The sequence below is a fragment of the Mus musculus genome, chromosome 12 (assembly GCF_000001635.26).
Source record: "Mus musculus strain C57BL/6J chromosome 12, GRCm38.p6 C57BL/6J".
Lineage (NCBI taxonomy): Eukaryota > Metazoa > Chordata > Mammalia > Rodentia > Muridae > Mus > Mus musculus.
In genome coordinates, this window is record NC_000078.6 from 84,389,381 (window position 1) to 84,405,651 (window position 16,271).

General features: G+C 43.6%; 1 protein-coding gene across 5 annotated transcripts in view; it reads right to left on the reverse strand.

The window, feature by feature from the left end:
• Entpd5 (ectonucleoside triphosphate diphosphohydrolase 5) overlaps positions 1-16,271 on the reverse strand; it is a 35,155-nt gene that overhangs the window by 15,506 nt on the left and 3,378 nt on the right. The window contains exons 2-6 of one of the 5 annotated variants that reach the window (NM_001026214.2): positions 16,026-16,095; positions 9,960-10,032; positions 7,299-7,578; positions 5,244-5,323; positions 3,026-3,169 (exon numbers count right to left, since the gene is read on the reverse strand). In NM_001026214.2, the coding sequence (NP_001021385.1) occupies positions 3,026-3,169; positions 5,244-5,323; positions 7,299-7,512 (438 nt within the window). In that variant the 5' untranslated portion in view covers positions 7,513-7,578; positions 9,960-10,032; positions 16,026-16,095. Of the gene's footprint in view, positions 1-3,025; positions 3,170-5,243; positions 5,324-7,298; positions 7,579-9,959; positions 10,033-11,366; positions 11,555-16,025; positions 16,096-16,271 lie in introns of those variants that run through there. The other 4 variants (NM_001286049.1, XM_030246533.1, NM_007647.3 and 1 more) reach the window with 4 other exon arrangements.

A 16,271-nucleotide genomic window follows, 5' to 3' on the forward strand; every position in this document is an offset into this window, starting at 1 on the left:
TGTGTCCTTTCTGCTCCTTGTCTGTATCCCCAGGGACTTCTCAGATGGTGGACACATGAATAAATGAGTGAGTGAATGAATGAATGAGTGAGTGAATGAGTGAATGAGGATGAAGAACTGGGGTATGAGGGCCTGGAGAGATGGCTCAGAGGTTACGCGCACTCATTGCTCTTGCAGACAACCTAGGTTCCATACCCATTACCCCATTGAGGGTCACAACAATCCATCCTCTGTTTCAAGGGTCTACTCCCTCTTCTCGCCTCCACGGCCAGAGGTACGCATGCGGTACACAGAAACACACACGGGTAAAACACTCATAAAACAAAAATAAATACATCTGAAGAAAAAGCTTTTAAATAAGAGTTGGGGCCTGGAGAGATGGCTCAGTGGTTAAGAGCACTGACTGCTCTTCTAGAGGTCCCGAGTTCAATTCCCAGCAACCACATGGTGGCTCACAACCATCTGTAATGGAGTCTGATGTCCTCCCTCTTCTGGTGTGTCTGAAGGCAGCTCTATACTGTACTCGTACATAAAATAAATAAGTAAATAAATCTTTAAAAACAAAAACAAAAACAAAAAAGAGTTGGGATCTGAATTCTCCCAAACATGCTAGATGCTCGATGCTGGACAAGGGACTTAAACCCTCTGTGCTGACAGTCACAGAAAACCTGTTGACAGTCACAGAAAACCTGTTGACAGTCACAGAAAACCTGTTGACAGTAAGACTGTGCTTACAACTCACCTCAAAGTGGGAAAAGAACACGATTTAGGTGGCCGCTTTAGTTTAGAGGGCAGAATCCCACTTTGCTGTGATTTGTTTTTATTATAACAAGATTCTACCTATAAATGTTCTTTACAACATGAAATCTTGTAATATGTTTATAAGTTTGTATGATAAATAAAATATTAAGCTTGAAAAACTATACTTATTGTTTTTTTATTTGAAGAACAATGTTTTTAAAAATAGTTTAAACATTTTATCTGAGAGAAAAAAAAAGCAGACTTACAAAACCAGAGAATATAAGCTATATAATTCCACTTGTATGAAACGTAAGAAGAAACTTTGAGTTTCTTTTCCCAAGGTCTGTCACCGGGACCTGGGGTTCATTCCCCGCACAGTGTGTGCCACCGTGCCTGGTGTTTTCATGTGTGCTGGGGATGAAATCCAGGCGCTCAGGCATGTGTTGACAGGCGCCTTCCTGACTGAGCCATCTCCCCAGCCCTTCACTGTACATACATTTTCTTTGGTAGAGTTTATTTAAAACCATTTCTATATTATACTGTTAGAAAATTCAAATGAAGAATACCACACCAACCCCAGTAGAATCTGTGACAAGTTCCACAGACTGAGGTGGTTGGCTTCAAAAGGGGAAGGCCTCCTGGTTGTGGAACTCTTGGCTGGAGCAAAATATTGAGACATAGTTCTCATGGCAATTTATGTTTTGATTTCTCTTATTCTTTTTCTCATTTACATGTTCCTGGCAGCCTAGGCCAAGATCTTAAGTAAGGATAATGGGTAAGAAACCATCCCTAGAGATGGGGCCACTAACATGATCTTATCTCTGGAGAAACCAACGCTTTACTTTATAAATCATTTACAAAATTATATAATAGTATTATGACATTATAAAAACTTTCCCAACAATAAAATTTCATATGGCTACACGTGTATCATCAGAGGTGGGCTTTGGTATATGGTTGCACTGGCTCGTTTTATGTGACACAGGCTGGGGTTATCACAAAGAAAGGAGCTTCAGTTGGGGAAGTGCCTCCATGAGATCCAGCTGTGGGATATTTTCTCAATTGGTGATCAAGGGGGAAAGGCCCCTTGTGGGTAGGACCATTTCTGGGCTGGCAGTCTTGGGTTCTATAAGAGAGCAGGCTAAGCAAGCCAGGGAAAGCAAGCCAGTAAGGAACATCCCTCCATGGCCTCTGCATCAGCTCCTGCTTCCTGACCTGTTTGAGTTCTAGTCCTGACTTCCCTTGGTGATGAACAGCAGTATGGAAGTGTAAGCTGAATAAACCCTTTCCTCCCCAAGTGCTTCTTGGTCATGTTGTTTGTGCAGAATAGAAACCCTGACTAAGACAATGGTAAAGAAAGCCTTAAAGAAAAAGAATTAAAATAGTTTAAATTTCTGCATTGAAGATTTATAAAAAAATCAGGTATTAGATATTAAACAATAATTGACCATAAAGATTTATTAGTCTGCTCTTGGAAATATGCCCCTAGCCTTGGATGACTGCCCCACTGAATACACCCTTTCAGCGTTGTTACACTTGGATGATCTCTATTAATCATGATGTCACCTGTTCTGTTTGTGATTCACTGAATACATCTTTTCAGAGTTGTAATGCTTGCTTGATTTGTGTGCTTTACTGTGCCAAATGATAATGATGGTATTTGTGATTGCTTCACTGAACACATCTTCTAAGAATTCTTTTAATGTATAAAATCCCCTGCTTGAGAGCTGCGAAATATACTCAGATTCAAACTGCCTGTGTTTGTTTCTGTTTGTCACTGCCGAATCCTTACCCACCTAGCTTCGAGGACCCTCATTCCAGGGACCCCCATACCCGGCTGGGGTGGTCTGTGGCAGAAGACTATGTAGGGGGGCAGGCAAAATGGCTCAGTGGGTAAAGGCGCTTGCTGCCAAGCCTGATGACCTGAGTTTGACCCCCAGGATCCACTTGGTGGGAGGAGTGAACGAACTGTAAGCTGTCCTCTGTGGCAAGCTGTGCGGTGGCACATATAAGTGTGTGCGCGCGCGCACACACACACACACACACACACACACACAAATAAATAAACAAATAGATGCAATAAAAACATCATGGAAGGAAGTGCTTTGATCTTTTTGGGGAAACACTTTAAATTCAAGGGTGATCATTTAAAATGGAAATGACTAGTTACTATCCTGGTCACCACCATGACTGAGCAATGAGGGGTCACCGAAAGCAGCTGCCACTCTGACGGGCTCCTTAAAAGAACAGACAAGCGTTATCCAAGATCCAGCTTCAAACTCACCTCCAAGAGCAGAGCCTGGGCTTTCTGCTCAGGCAGCAAACGGAGTCCGGCCGTTGCTTTCAGAACCACCGGGGTCCTTTCCCAGTGGCTTCTGGGGATCGAGTCTTTGGCCACCTCCAAGAGCTCCTGGACAGTCTCAGCACCCTGTAAGAAAGAAGGCACAGTCAACCCATGGCAGCCCACTTAGCAGCACTGGTCTCTTCCTTCAAGAGAGAGGCAGGGAGCAACACGGCTCTCTGGTAGAACGAGTGCTCCAAGTGTTCCAACCCCTCTGCTCTTCAGAAGCAAAACCTAGAGAAATGGAGCATTTTCAAGGAGGAGACCCCCATTTCTTTTACAGAGCTGCCATTTTGAATAATTGTTATTTTATGTTTCTGTAAATTAGATTTAAGCTAGAAAGTCAGACAGAGAATTCAAGAGCTGGAGTCGCAGGACTTGCTCGCTAGCCATGACCTAGTGTGGGTTACTCAGCTTTCCCTGGGCTTGGGTTTCTAGGGTAAGGGTTGGCAGCTATGTCTCATATTGCCACTAAACTGCTGTGTACACTGGATGAGGCACGGTGCTCACAAAATGCTACCATAGCGGTTATGTAATTTCTAGGACAGTGTGATAGGTTCTTTGTTGTTGTTGTTGTTATTGTTTTGTTTTGCTTGTTTGTTTTTTTTTAAAGAATACACTGTAGCTGTCCTCAGACACACCAGAAGAGGGCATCGGATTCCATTACAGATGGTTGTGAGCCACCATGTGGTTTCTGGGAATTGAACTCAGGACCTGTGGAAGTGCTCTTAACTGCGCCATCTCTCTGTTGGTTCCTTCTTTTCTCTTTTCTTTTCTTTTTTTTTCACTATCACTAATACCAACATGCAGGGCACTCAGCATACCACCAACCTATGACTATTTAAAACTATTATTTTGGATTGTTTTTGGAGTTGGAGAGATAGTTCAGTGGTTAAGACATTGGCTGCTCTTGTAAGGGCCCAGGTTTGATTCCCAGCGCCCACATGGCAGCTCACAACTGTCTGCAACTCCATTCCTGGGGGTGTCTGATACTCTCTTCCGTCCACCACGGACACTGTATGCACATGACCACAGACAGATATACAGGAAAAACACCCATACACATACAAAATGAAAAAGATTTAAACCCACAGTTTTCCTAAGTGAAAATGTATCCTGGTAACAAGCTGCCCCTACCTTTTGAGACAAAGTGATTATGTAGCCAGAGCTAACCCTCAACTCCTGATCCTCCTGCTTCAGACTCCACCATGCTGAGATGACAGGTGTGAGCCGCCACACTCTCCCCTTAGCAAGCACCGTATAATCACCTTCCCTAAATGTCAGACCGTCTTCTGCTGATGTAACTGCTTTCAACAGGTCAGTCCTTAGCACATTTGCCATTCCACCTGCTAGACTGGAAAGTGTGTCTCCGTTCTTCAGGCTCACACTATTCTGGTCATTTGTTTGTTTGAGACAAGGTCTCTCAGATGTCAAATCACACAAAGGCCAAGCTATTTCAGTCAAAGCTGGGCTCCAACTCCTGATAATAATCTTGCCTCAGCCTCCCAAGTGCTGGGATTACAGGTATGAATCACCACCCCTACCTACGCTGGAAGCTAGCAAGGCCCAGTAATTCTCTGGCCTGGTTCCCACTGAGCTGTGGTTACAAACATTCATGAAACGCTATGGCCAGCTTTTTATGACGGTGCTGGGATCAGAGCTCAGCTCCTCACGCTTGCACAGCAAACACTCTTACTCAGGGAGGCATCTGCTCAGCTTTGAAAATCTACTTTCCGGCCTTCTACCCACTCCTTGGGAGTCTGGGATATACAGTTATGGTCATTCAGAAGACTCACCAAGAAGGGAAAATGACCTCACCTCTCATCAGTATTACTCCTGAACACCAGGAGATGTTTAACGACAGGGGTGTTGTAGACTTATTAAGATTCAGAACCCTAAACATCAAATTAAGCCAGGCCTGGTTCTGTTGGCCTAATTACAGCTATTCAAGAGGCTGAGGCAGTAGGATCACAATTATAAGACCTTCTTATGCCACTGAGTGAGTTCAAAGCCAGCCATGCCAACTTAGTGAGATGCTATCTCAAGTAAAAATGGAAAGGGTTCATGGACAGAGCTCAGCCACAGAGCACACACTCCCTCCGGGGTTTGCTCCCTCAGATACATAAAATAGAAACAAAGTCCATCAGATTGTAAGACTCACCTGTTTGGGCTGATCCACAAAAGCAGAAAGTCCCGGCTTCACAGAATCAAAAATTTCACCTTCCAGAAAGGGGAGCTGTCCTATTTTGTCCATGGGAGAAAGACAAACAGACAAGGGAAGAAAGAAAGGCAGACAGACAGACAGAAAGAAAGAGAAAGAAAGAAGAAGGAGAAGAAGAGAGGGCGAGGGCGAAGGAGAGGGAGAGAGGGAGAGGGAGAGGGGGAGAGGGAGAGGGGGAGAGGGAGAGGGCGAAGAAGAAGAAGAAGAAGAAGAAGAAGAAGAAGAAGAAGAAGAAGAAGAAGAAGAAGGAAGAAGGAAGAAGGAAGAAGGAAGAAGGAAGAAGGAAGAAGGAAGAAGGAAGAAGGAAGAAGGAAGAAGGAAGAAGGAAGAAGGAAGAAGGAAGAAGGAAGAAGGAAGAAGGAAGAAGGAAGAAGAAGAAGAAGAAGAAGAAGAAGAAGAAGAAGAAGAAAAAGAGGAGATGATTGTCAGAGGGTAGACTGCTTCAGATGCTAATGACATTAGTACATGGTTTAATAGACTACCACAGTCTCCATCCAGAGCTGTTTCATCCCCGTGATCCCCGCCCATGGTCTGCGGAGTGCTTTGCTGCAGCATTAGGAAGGAGAACACAGGCTGCCGTGCAGCCCTGGAGGCTGTGACGGCCTCTCTGCTGGGACTTTAGCTCTCACTGCTTTCTCCCAACTCTGTATTTTTTAAACTGTTAGTAAAAATTTGAGACAGGGTTTCAATATGTGGCCCAAACTGGCCTTGAACTCCCTACGCAAGCTGGATTGTAGTCCTCCTGCCTGGGCTCCCTGGGCTTTCCAGATAATTCAGAAAAAGTTAAGTCAAAGACCCGTCAGTCCCCTTTCCAAGGATGGCAGTGAAAGAATGCTTCTCCCGGAATCACTCCAACACTCTCAATACTCTAGACTTTTGCGGTATTAACCTTTAGAGAAGATGAAGAACAAATCACAGCTATACTTGCACCAAAAACTCCCCCTCTTTCCTTTCTGAGACAATGCCTGTTGTAGGGCATGTGGGACCTTGTTCCCAGACAGGCATAAAAATGATAAGGCTGGATGAGTTCAAACCGCAGGAATCTCAGAATTGAGAACTGCAGGAGGGAAGCCACTCCCTACCTGCCTTTGTCTACTTTGGAGCATGTAACCATGACACCCCACTGAGGACCGTGGGCACGGGGTCACATAGCATAAACACCCAGAGTTCTCCATACTCATGAAGAATCTAGATACCATTCAGTCAATGAGCTTCCCTTCCTGGGCAGTCTTTCTGGAAAAAGGTATTTAATCCCTGGTTCACCCCAAATAAAGTGTACACATTCACACCCACCATCAAATAAACCAGTATGAACAAGCCAGGATCATCTCTTCATTAAGGAAGACCTTTGTCTTAAAGACCTGGGTCTAAATCCCCCAAGGAAGGCCTTCTCCATACTCTTGGCACTTGCTCCAAATCAGCCTGGGGTTCCACCGTCTGGGGATCTGCCTTTCCCCTCTCTGCCTGGTAGACAGCTGTCCAGAGGGAAAGGCAGACCGGTGGACCCCTGGTTCTCAATTCCCTCTCTCTGCCCTTAGGTACCCAGAGAGGGGACCTGAGAACCACTGTGTGACTCCCGCTTTGGACTTGGCTCTGCCTTTTCACAGTGGTGTAGGGGCAGCACTCTCGAGCCATCTCAGGGGAGAAGCAGTGCTTGGTATGACAGCTTGTATTGTACACTGGCCTCAAATATCCTAGGTAGATAAGGGTAACCTTGAACTCCTGATTCTCCTGCTTTCACCTTCCAAGTGCTTCCATGCCCGGTTTATGTGGAACTATGGATCAAATCCAGGGCTTTGTGAATGTTAGGCAAATGCTCTACTAACTGAGCTAAGCCTCAGTCTTCCCACACAAGTCTCTCTTAATTCCACACTAAACTAAACTATGTGCTCAGTTACATCTCTACATCCACATGCCACACTCAGCATCTGTTTCTGGGAGAAGATGCTAAGGTACGGACTCACACAGCCTGCAAAGGGTCCCAGATGTACTTACCTGCTGTTTTCTGCACAAAAGTGTAAACATGAATCCGAGTTCCAGTGCTGCCCGCATCAAACATAATTCCATAAAAGGTGCCGGCACTGACATTAATGGGGCACATGGAAGACAAGAAGACACCTTCAAACCAGGTCTGCTGTTCTCTGTAGAAGACAGTGCTGCCAACGCAGGCTATGATCAGCATGAAGACAGCCCCCCAGGAAGTGGCCATATTCTTCCCAAGATGTGGACCTGAGGCTTTGTTGCTGAAGCAGTGCTGCTCACACTCCTGTGGAGGCTTCAGAAACAAAGATACACAGGTATGTCGGCTGGCGTTTACGGTTAACTTATGTTGAACAAACAAACCACCAACAAATAAACTCCTTATGGAAATCCTACCCGTCTCTGAGGTGTTCCTGATGTATTTCGAATAACCAGTACAACAGGCTAGGCCAGGGCGACACAGGCTGGGCCCCTCTTCTGAAGAGTATCTGATTCCAAGAGGAAACTGGAATCTAAAGGATATTTTCCCACACCTTGCTTTGAATTGTAGGGTCTCAAAGGTGTGTATTGAGACAGGATCTGTGTAACTCTAGCTGTCCTAGAACTCACTCTGTAGACCGGACTGACCACAAACCTATAGAGACCCACCTTCCTGCACCTCCCAAGGACTGGGATTAATGGTGTGCACCACCACACCTGGCCTAAGCAACTGTATTTTGAAATGTGCCCTCAGAAAAGAGGAAAACGGTGATGTGTTAGGTAATCATTTGCTTTGAATTTGTGTACGGTGGGGGTTAGGTTACACACGCTGCTGGAAACCTAGCATAAAGACATCTGACACAGTGGATCGAGCACAACTGTTCAGTCAGTCATGAGCGCCAGCCTGGTGCTTTCCCTTAGCCTCTGAGCCTCCACAGCCTCATCTCTAACGTGAGAATACGAGCCAGTGTTCTGTTTTCTTTCCTATGTGGTTTTCTGTTTTTAAATTATACAGTATTATTTAAAGATTTTTTTTATAATATCATCTAATCTTTCTCTAGACTGACATGGGGAATGGGAGGAGACAATGAATTTGTTGTTATTATTATTGTTATACTGTTATCAGTTATTATTATTATTGACATTTTAAAATGTACAAGAAGCTGGAGTTTTTTTTCATCATAGTGCATCAAAGCCATTAAAGGAAGTTGTGAATGTTCTTGAAGTCTCTGATAAAGACCTCATTAGCAGGGCCAGAGAGATGACTCAGAAGTTAAGAGTATGCCCTGCTCTTACAGAGGACCTGAGTTCAGTTCCCAGCATGCTCAGAGGGTAGTTTGTAACTGCCTATAATTCCAGATCCAGAGGATCTGACACCCTCATGCAAGTACTCACCCACACACACACAATTAAAATAAAATAAATCTCAATTGAAGAAACCTAAAGTAGTAGCATTCATTAGAATAATGGAACCAAGTCTACCTGGTTGCTTTAAACATTGTTTTTTTTTTTTTTCCTAGATAGACACTAAATAAAAAACAAAATGGGGGCTGTCAAGATGGCTCAGAGGGTAAGAGCACTGACTTCTCTTTCGAAGGTCCTGAGTTCAAATCCCAGCAACCACATGGTGGCTCACAACCACCCGTAATGAGATCTGGCACCCTCTTTTGGTGTATCTAAAGTCAGCTACAGTGTACTTATGTATAATAATAAATAAATCTTTGGGCTGGAGCGAGCAGGGACTGAGCAAGCAGAGCTGACTGGAGAGAGCAGAGGTCCTAAAATTCAATTCCAAACAACCACATGAAGGCTCACAACCATCTGTAGAGTGTACTCACATACATTAAATAAATAAATAAATAAATAAATAAATAAATAAATAAATAAATAAATCTTAAAAAAGAAAAGAAAAAGAAAACCACAGGGGATGGTATTTGAGGACTTGTAGCTGACCTAACCTGTAACGAGCACTACCGTCTGGCTGGTGGTTCCCAGTCATAAGCTGTGCTGTGTAGAGTAGGTTGTTTAGCAGCATCTCTGGTCTGTACTCACTAGACACCCATAGAGAGCTCACTCCACCTCTGCCTAGTATGCCAAATGTGCCAACCAAAAAATGACTCCAGACATTTCCAGCTATCTCCAGCTTTAGGCCGTACGTTTTCCTGACAGCTCTCCTCCAACGGTTAAGTCTTGCTTAGTCAGCTGTTATGTATTTATTCCAAACGGTCTTCTGATCCCACTTTCATTTCTACATTTTTCTGTGTTAAGTCACAACTGCTGGTTAACTCACAAGATGAGACCAAGGCTATTTTCCAGGCCCTCTATCTTTCGTAGATGACTAACAGAACACTTGGTAGGTTTGCAGTATACAGGTTTATGATGACTCTCCCTGGTTAACAATTTAGGATTTGTTTAATCAAAATACTCCTCTCCACAGAAATGATACATTATATAAAGTAAGGCAAATGGAAGTCAATTGCATTTGCAGTTTAAAACTATTTAAAAGAACTATAGTTACACTAACACACAGCAATGGCAGTTTGAATATCTATTTGAACACCAAGGTTCAACTCTATCCCGTGGCCAAGAATGAAAGCTACTGTGTAGGCAAAGAAACAAGGGAACTGTAAATCCTCCAGAATCCCACACAGGGACAACTGCATCCCCAGCAACCAGCCTGACCAGCTCTGTACTCACTCCTTCAGGCCCTCCCTTTGGCCGGTTCTTCTTTTACACCAAGTGGGCGGGTCACGCAGGCCAATTTAAAAAGCTGAAAACAGAGATGCGGTTTTCATAAGGTTTTTTGTTATGTAGTCTTAGCTGGGCTTGAACTCGAAGAGCCCAGCCTGCCTCCGAGTCCCGCTGCTGTAATTAACAGCAGACACCACCGTGCCCGGCTGTTTCAGATTTGGTCCAACACTTGGTCTCTCTCTTCTCTCTGAGAGGCCCAGGCACCAGCCTTCTCAGTGTGTCACTTAGCCCCTTCAGGGGTCACTCAGATTTGCTATATTACTGTAGGCTCCATAAACCAGTCCAGCGAACATCTCACTGAGTAAACATTTGCTCTCTTCCAGAAGAGATTAAAAGGGGGTAACACACGCAGTATCTGTTTCCACGGAGTGAGAAACTGCAGAGTCACACTTGTGTAAGTAAAAGGTCAGGCAAAGGGTTGATCAGAAAGCAAGTGTGCACTCGAGATGTCCTCTGCCCTCGGGCCCTGCCTTCTAACACCGCTGGCATCACCTGTTGCTTTAAGTTTGGTGATTTTGAAACTGGCATTAGAAGGGCTTGCCATGTGGGACTCACAGGAGGGCACTGCCTTCCCTGTGACCGGCTTGCACAGCTTGCTCAGTCACATTTTAACAGCCTTCGCTCACATGCCACTTTCTAACTCAGCTGGCCCAATGTGCGTCCTTTACTGTTCCCCACACCAGTCTACCTCTATCTCCACACTCCCCCTTTCTCCACTTCCATCCCCACGTGAGCTCCCCAGCCACAGGGAGTTTTGATTTTTGCCTCTGATGTACTTATTGCTAAAAGATGGATAATACACTCTGAAGAGTGCTGGATAAATCCTCTGAAGAGATAAAATCGGACCTACAGCTCAGGCTCTAGGTCCATTTAACACAGTTCAGGAGCTTGACTTTTTCCACAGGATTAATCACCCCACTCTGGAGGACACAGCTCCATGAGCCAAGGACAGACTATCTTCCCAAGTGTGTAGATCACACAAAGGTTTCATTTTGTCCAATGCATCAGGCTTTATCTGCTACTTGAAATAATGCAGACCGTTGTTTCCTTTTTACAGACTGGGAAGAACACCACAATATATCTAAGCCCACTCTTTTCAGAACTGTTCTCTTCAATAATCTCTTGCTCATTCTCTTCTCTCCCCAGCACAGCCTCTTCAGTTGCTTTAAATCTTTGGTACCAGGTCTTGCATTCCCACCTCCTGCTCCGGTCTTTTCAACGGCAGTTTGGGTTTGTTTGTATTCTGCTACAGTCTCTAACTCAGATCCTCCAGCCTTGACCTCCTGAGTGTGTCACGTTTGTTTACAACCAGACCAAACACTAGTCTCCATGCCTAGCCTTCTAGAGCCTCACCTTTTGCTCATTCCTCAGTCCCCCAGTCCTGTAGAATAGGGGATCCTACAATGCAGGAGGCCCCGGCTCCCTCGGGTACTCACCAGCTCCTGCCTGCCTGTTTGCTGTGAGTGCCTGAGTTCACCAGGAGCACCAGGATTGCCTTTGCTCTTTGCTCCTGGTCCAGCCCTTCTGAAACAAGCCTTGCTTCACAAATGAGTCACCCTGTGCTACTTTATAACTGAGGAGATTTTTGCTAACTCATTCTCTTCTTTATCTTTTACTCTTAACTTCTCCACCTTTTTTTCTGCATACATGATTGGTTTGTTTACTTTTAGAATTGCTAAATCCTAACCAACAGAATTATTGTCCATTGGGCAGAAGTTTCTTTCTGCCCTCCCCGCCATGAGACAGGGTTTCTCTGTGTAGTTCTGGCTGTCCTGGAGCTTTGTAGACCAAGCTGGTCTTGAACTCGGAGATCCTACTGTTCCTACCTCCCCAGTGCTGGGGATTAAAGGTGTGCAGCACCAATAGCCCATAGGGTAGAAGTCCATTAAGAATTAAATTCTAGGGAGCTGGAGAGATGGCTCAGCGGTTAAAAGCACTGACTGCTCTTCCAGAGGTCTTGAGTTCAATTCCCAGCAACCACATGGTGATCTGTAATGGTGATCCCATGCCCTCTCCTGGTGTGTCTGATGACAGTGGACAGGGTACTCACATACACGAAATGAGTAAGTACATTTTTTTTTTAAAGATTTATTTATTTATTATATGTAAGTACACTGTAGCTGTCTTCAGACACACCAGAAGAGGGAGTCAGATCTTGTTACGGATGGTTGTGAGCCACCATGTGGTTGCTGGGATTTGAACTCTGGACCTTCGGAAGAGCAGTCGGGTGCTCTTACCCATTGAGCCATCTCACCAGCCCGTAAGTACATTTTTTTTAAAAATTAAATTAAATTCTAGAGGGGCTTGGTAGAACAGGCCTGTGGTTTGAGAATGAGAGGCTGCGATATGAAGATTGCAAGTCTGAAATCACCCAGGGATAACAGTCAGTTCAAGGCCAGCATGAGCTCAAAAGGCCAGATTTTGTCTCGAAAAAACAAACAAACAAAAATAAGTATATAAAAAGAAATCCTTGACCAAGCAGTGGTGGCGCACGCCTTTAATCCCAGCACTTGGGAGGCAGAGGCAGGCAGATTTCTGAGTTTGAAGCCAGCCTGGTCTACAGAGTGAGTTCCAGGACAGCCTGGGCTACACAAAGAAACCCTGTCTCAAAAAAAAAAGTCCTTGAATTTTGATTTTTTTTGAAGATTTTGTTTTTTACTTATGTGTATGTGTCCACCTTGTTGTGTCTGCCATGTGTTTGTGGTCAAAAGAGGGCACTGTATGTGATGAAGCTGAGGTTCCAGATGGTCATTAACCACCACCTGGGTGCTGGAACCTACAAGAGCAAAAAGTGCTCTTAACCACTGAGCATCTCTCTGGTCCCTGGGTTTGTTTTTATATTAGATAGGTGGTGGAAAAGACAGTTTCCATTCCCAGACTGGACTCTAGAAAGCTGGGCATCAGTTTTTCAACTAAGTGTCTAATATGTCAGGCATCAGGCTAGAGTATAGATCTACAAAGGTCACCAGTTTTAGTGGGGAGACTCACGGTGAAAAATGGGTACACTAATGGCTACCATGTGTTGGGACCAGTTCTCTGGCAGAAATGTGTGCAAGGAGCCAGGAGGGGAGAGAGTTGGTGCTGTTAGAAGGGAAAGACGATGGGGGTAAGAGATGATTAGAGTTGGTTAGCAGGGGAAGGATGGGGGTCGGAGATGATGGGAGGGCTTCTTAAAGGATGAAGGGCCAAGGCAAATCCTGAGTCAAAAGAAGACATTCACCTGAAGAGGTGACTCATGGGAAATGAATGCCTAGAAAGTATGGGTATTCCAGAATAAAGAAGACAAATGCAAGGAAGTAGTTCTGGAGACACTAACTCAGACTGTTCAAGGGACAGGCATGCTTTTCCTGGTGACACCCTAAAGTAATTATTAAAGTCTCTCTATTCTCCCCCTAGGCAGATAGCAGTACTGATTAACTTGGATAAAAGGACAATATTTGCCAACAATTATAAACAACAGAATAGGATAGGACACTAGAGAAGTCCACCTATAGTTCTGAAATCAGTAGCAGGGAAACCAGCCTACTGCTGATTCACCTGAGGCCACAGGAAAGCTGTCTTTAACAGGGTTAAACATTAAGCATAGGGCAAGTTTAAAATGCAACTAGGTAACAGTTTCGAATAATAAACTTAACTATGGCACTACATATGGCCAAGGCCACACTAAACCAAAGGGAGGGGACCTAATAAGGTGAGCGTGAGAGAACTCAGCTGTAAACGAAGCCTCATCTGGGGTGGGACGTAACTAACGCCAAGGTCAGGGCCTCGGAATCCTTGCTATCTGAAGCATGTGGACACGGGTAACACTCATTGAACCTTAGATATGAGTGAATGCACCCCAAACGGACTAAGGGAGCATGCAGTGGAGACAGGGCAATGCTCCCCACCCCCCAGGTCTCACTACGATTCCATCTTTGTGAACTACTGCTCAGCCTAGTCTACCGAGGAAGTTCCAGAGTTACCCAAACACAAACAAAAAGGCAATAAAAAGAAGAAACGTAGTAAAAATTTAATACTGTTTTTTAAAATCCCTTGAAGTTTTTTATTTTATGTTAATAGTCTCATCATATTACTTAAGGGAAAGAATCCAACTTTTAAAACTACATGTTATACAATATTCTGCTCATTTTTATAAGCAAAGCCAAATTAAAAATTTCAAATAAAAGTCAGGTACATTTCTGAAAGAGTAATGAATATTAAGCACTATTTCTATTAGTAAATAATTGAACAATCTACTGTAACTAAATACTCAGAGGAAAAATATAAGCAGAAGAGGAACTTACTTTACAGTACATACATAAAAATGTCTCTAACCAGACAGTGGTAGATTAATAGTGTACAGAAGAGGTATCTGGTAGAAAGGGTTAAGATTGACAACCGACACAGCTTTGAAAATCACAAAAACACATGACCATACGTCATTTGAAGTATCAATAAAACTAATAAAAAGGCTTAATGAAAAATCGATTTTTATCAAAGCATCAGCAAGGAGTTATTTAAAAATCTGTGTAAATGGAAACAGCAGGAGCAAGCAGTCAGACTTTCTCTGTGTGGAGAGTCATCTCACGCTGGGGGTCGGGGCAGGGAAGTCCTTCTGCCTCAAGGGCTCAGCCCAAACCTCACCACACTAGTCAGAGCACATGGCCATCAGTGAAGCATAAGTTCTTTATGATCCTTCCTTCTTCATACATTCCTCCAGTCCTCAAATCAAATCCTCTAACTCCAGTAGAGGTTTAGAATCCGTGTGCTGCTAGTTACAAGAAATGTAAAGGGGGCTGGTGAGATGGCTCAGTGGGTAAGAGTACCCGACTGCTCTTCCAAAGGTCCAGAGTTCAAATCCCAGCAACCACATGGTGGCTCACAACCATCCGTAACAAGATCTGACTCCCTCTTCTGGTGTGTCTGAAGACAGCTACAGTGTACTTACATATAATAATAAATAAAAAATCTTTAAAAAAAAAAAAAAAAAAAGAAATGTAAAGCTCTTTCTTACACTCAATTCCTTCCTTCTGTATCTTTTTTTTTTTTTTTTTTTTTTTTTTTTTTTTTTTTTTTTTAAAGATTTATTTATTTATTATATGTAAGTACACTGTAGCTGTCTTCAGTCACTCCAGAAGAGGGCGCCAGATCTCGTTACGGATGGTTGTGAGCCACCATGTGGTTGCTGGGATTTGAACTCTGGACCTTCGGAAGAGCAGTCAGGTGCTCTTACCCACTGAGCCATCTCACCAGCCCTTCCTTCTGTATCTTATTCCTTTCAGAACAGCGTCACACGCAGATCACTACTGCCCATAACGCTCACTCTGTACAATGAAACTGTGGCTTTAGATCAAAATGAATCTGGCAGGACCAGCCTCCATTCTCCATTGTTTGAGCCTGACTGAGCTACAATAATTACCTTCCAGAGACAGCTGTTGCAACTGCTCCTCCCGCCCCAATCACAAGGTCTTTTCTCAGCCACGCATGAAAATCAGTCTTTTAGATAAGAATACACCATTAATTGGAGAGGGGTTTATACTGCCCCAATAAACAATTATAGTGAACATATGAGGCGATAAGCTATCTTATTTAGGCAGATTTCTGAGTTCGTAGTCAGCCTGGTCTACAGAGTGAGTTCCAGGTCAGCTAAGGCTACACAGAGAAACCCTGTCTTGAAAAACCATAATAAAATAAAATAAAATAAAAGGCTTCATGAAAATAAAATTAACAATGTTTTCAGTGTAAAAATTTTAAGTAAAGCCCAGTAAAATCACAGATAACTAATGATTAAAGAGTTATGAAAACACCTGGAGAAAAGATTATGAATACTATTAATTTTGATACAAAATAATCCTGAACTGACATCTGACAATAATACAATCATTGAGAAAGAAAAAAAAATCTTTTGGCAAAAGGTGGTCAAATTCAGGAATAACATAAAACAAACAATTCCTACCCAGAAGCCTCTGAAGTACAAATTCAGCATTAAGCTAGCTGAGGTGGTACCTACATCTGGATAAATAGTCTACTTACCAGGGTCATAATGATCGCCTCTGCTTGAAGATTCAGCCAATACACTCTTCATTCCTGTGTCAACCAAGAACTGTAAGGATTGAACATAGAAAGTTAACAAGCCCCAGTCAACAAAACACTATATAGCTTATGTCTTAAAAGCATTTAACATTCCCAACAATGAGACAAAGCAAATTCATAAAACAAAGTATTTCCCTGAAACTTAACAGTAAAGCTACCCACCAGCAATCCCAGAAGGAAATGATA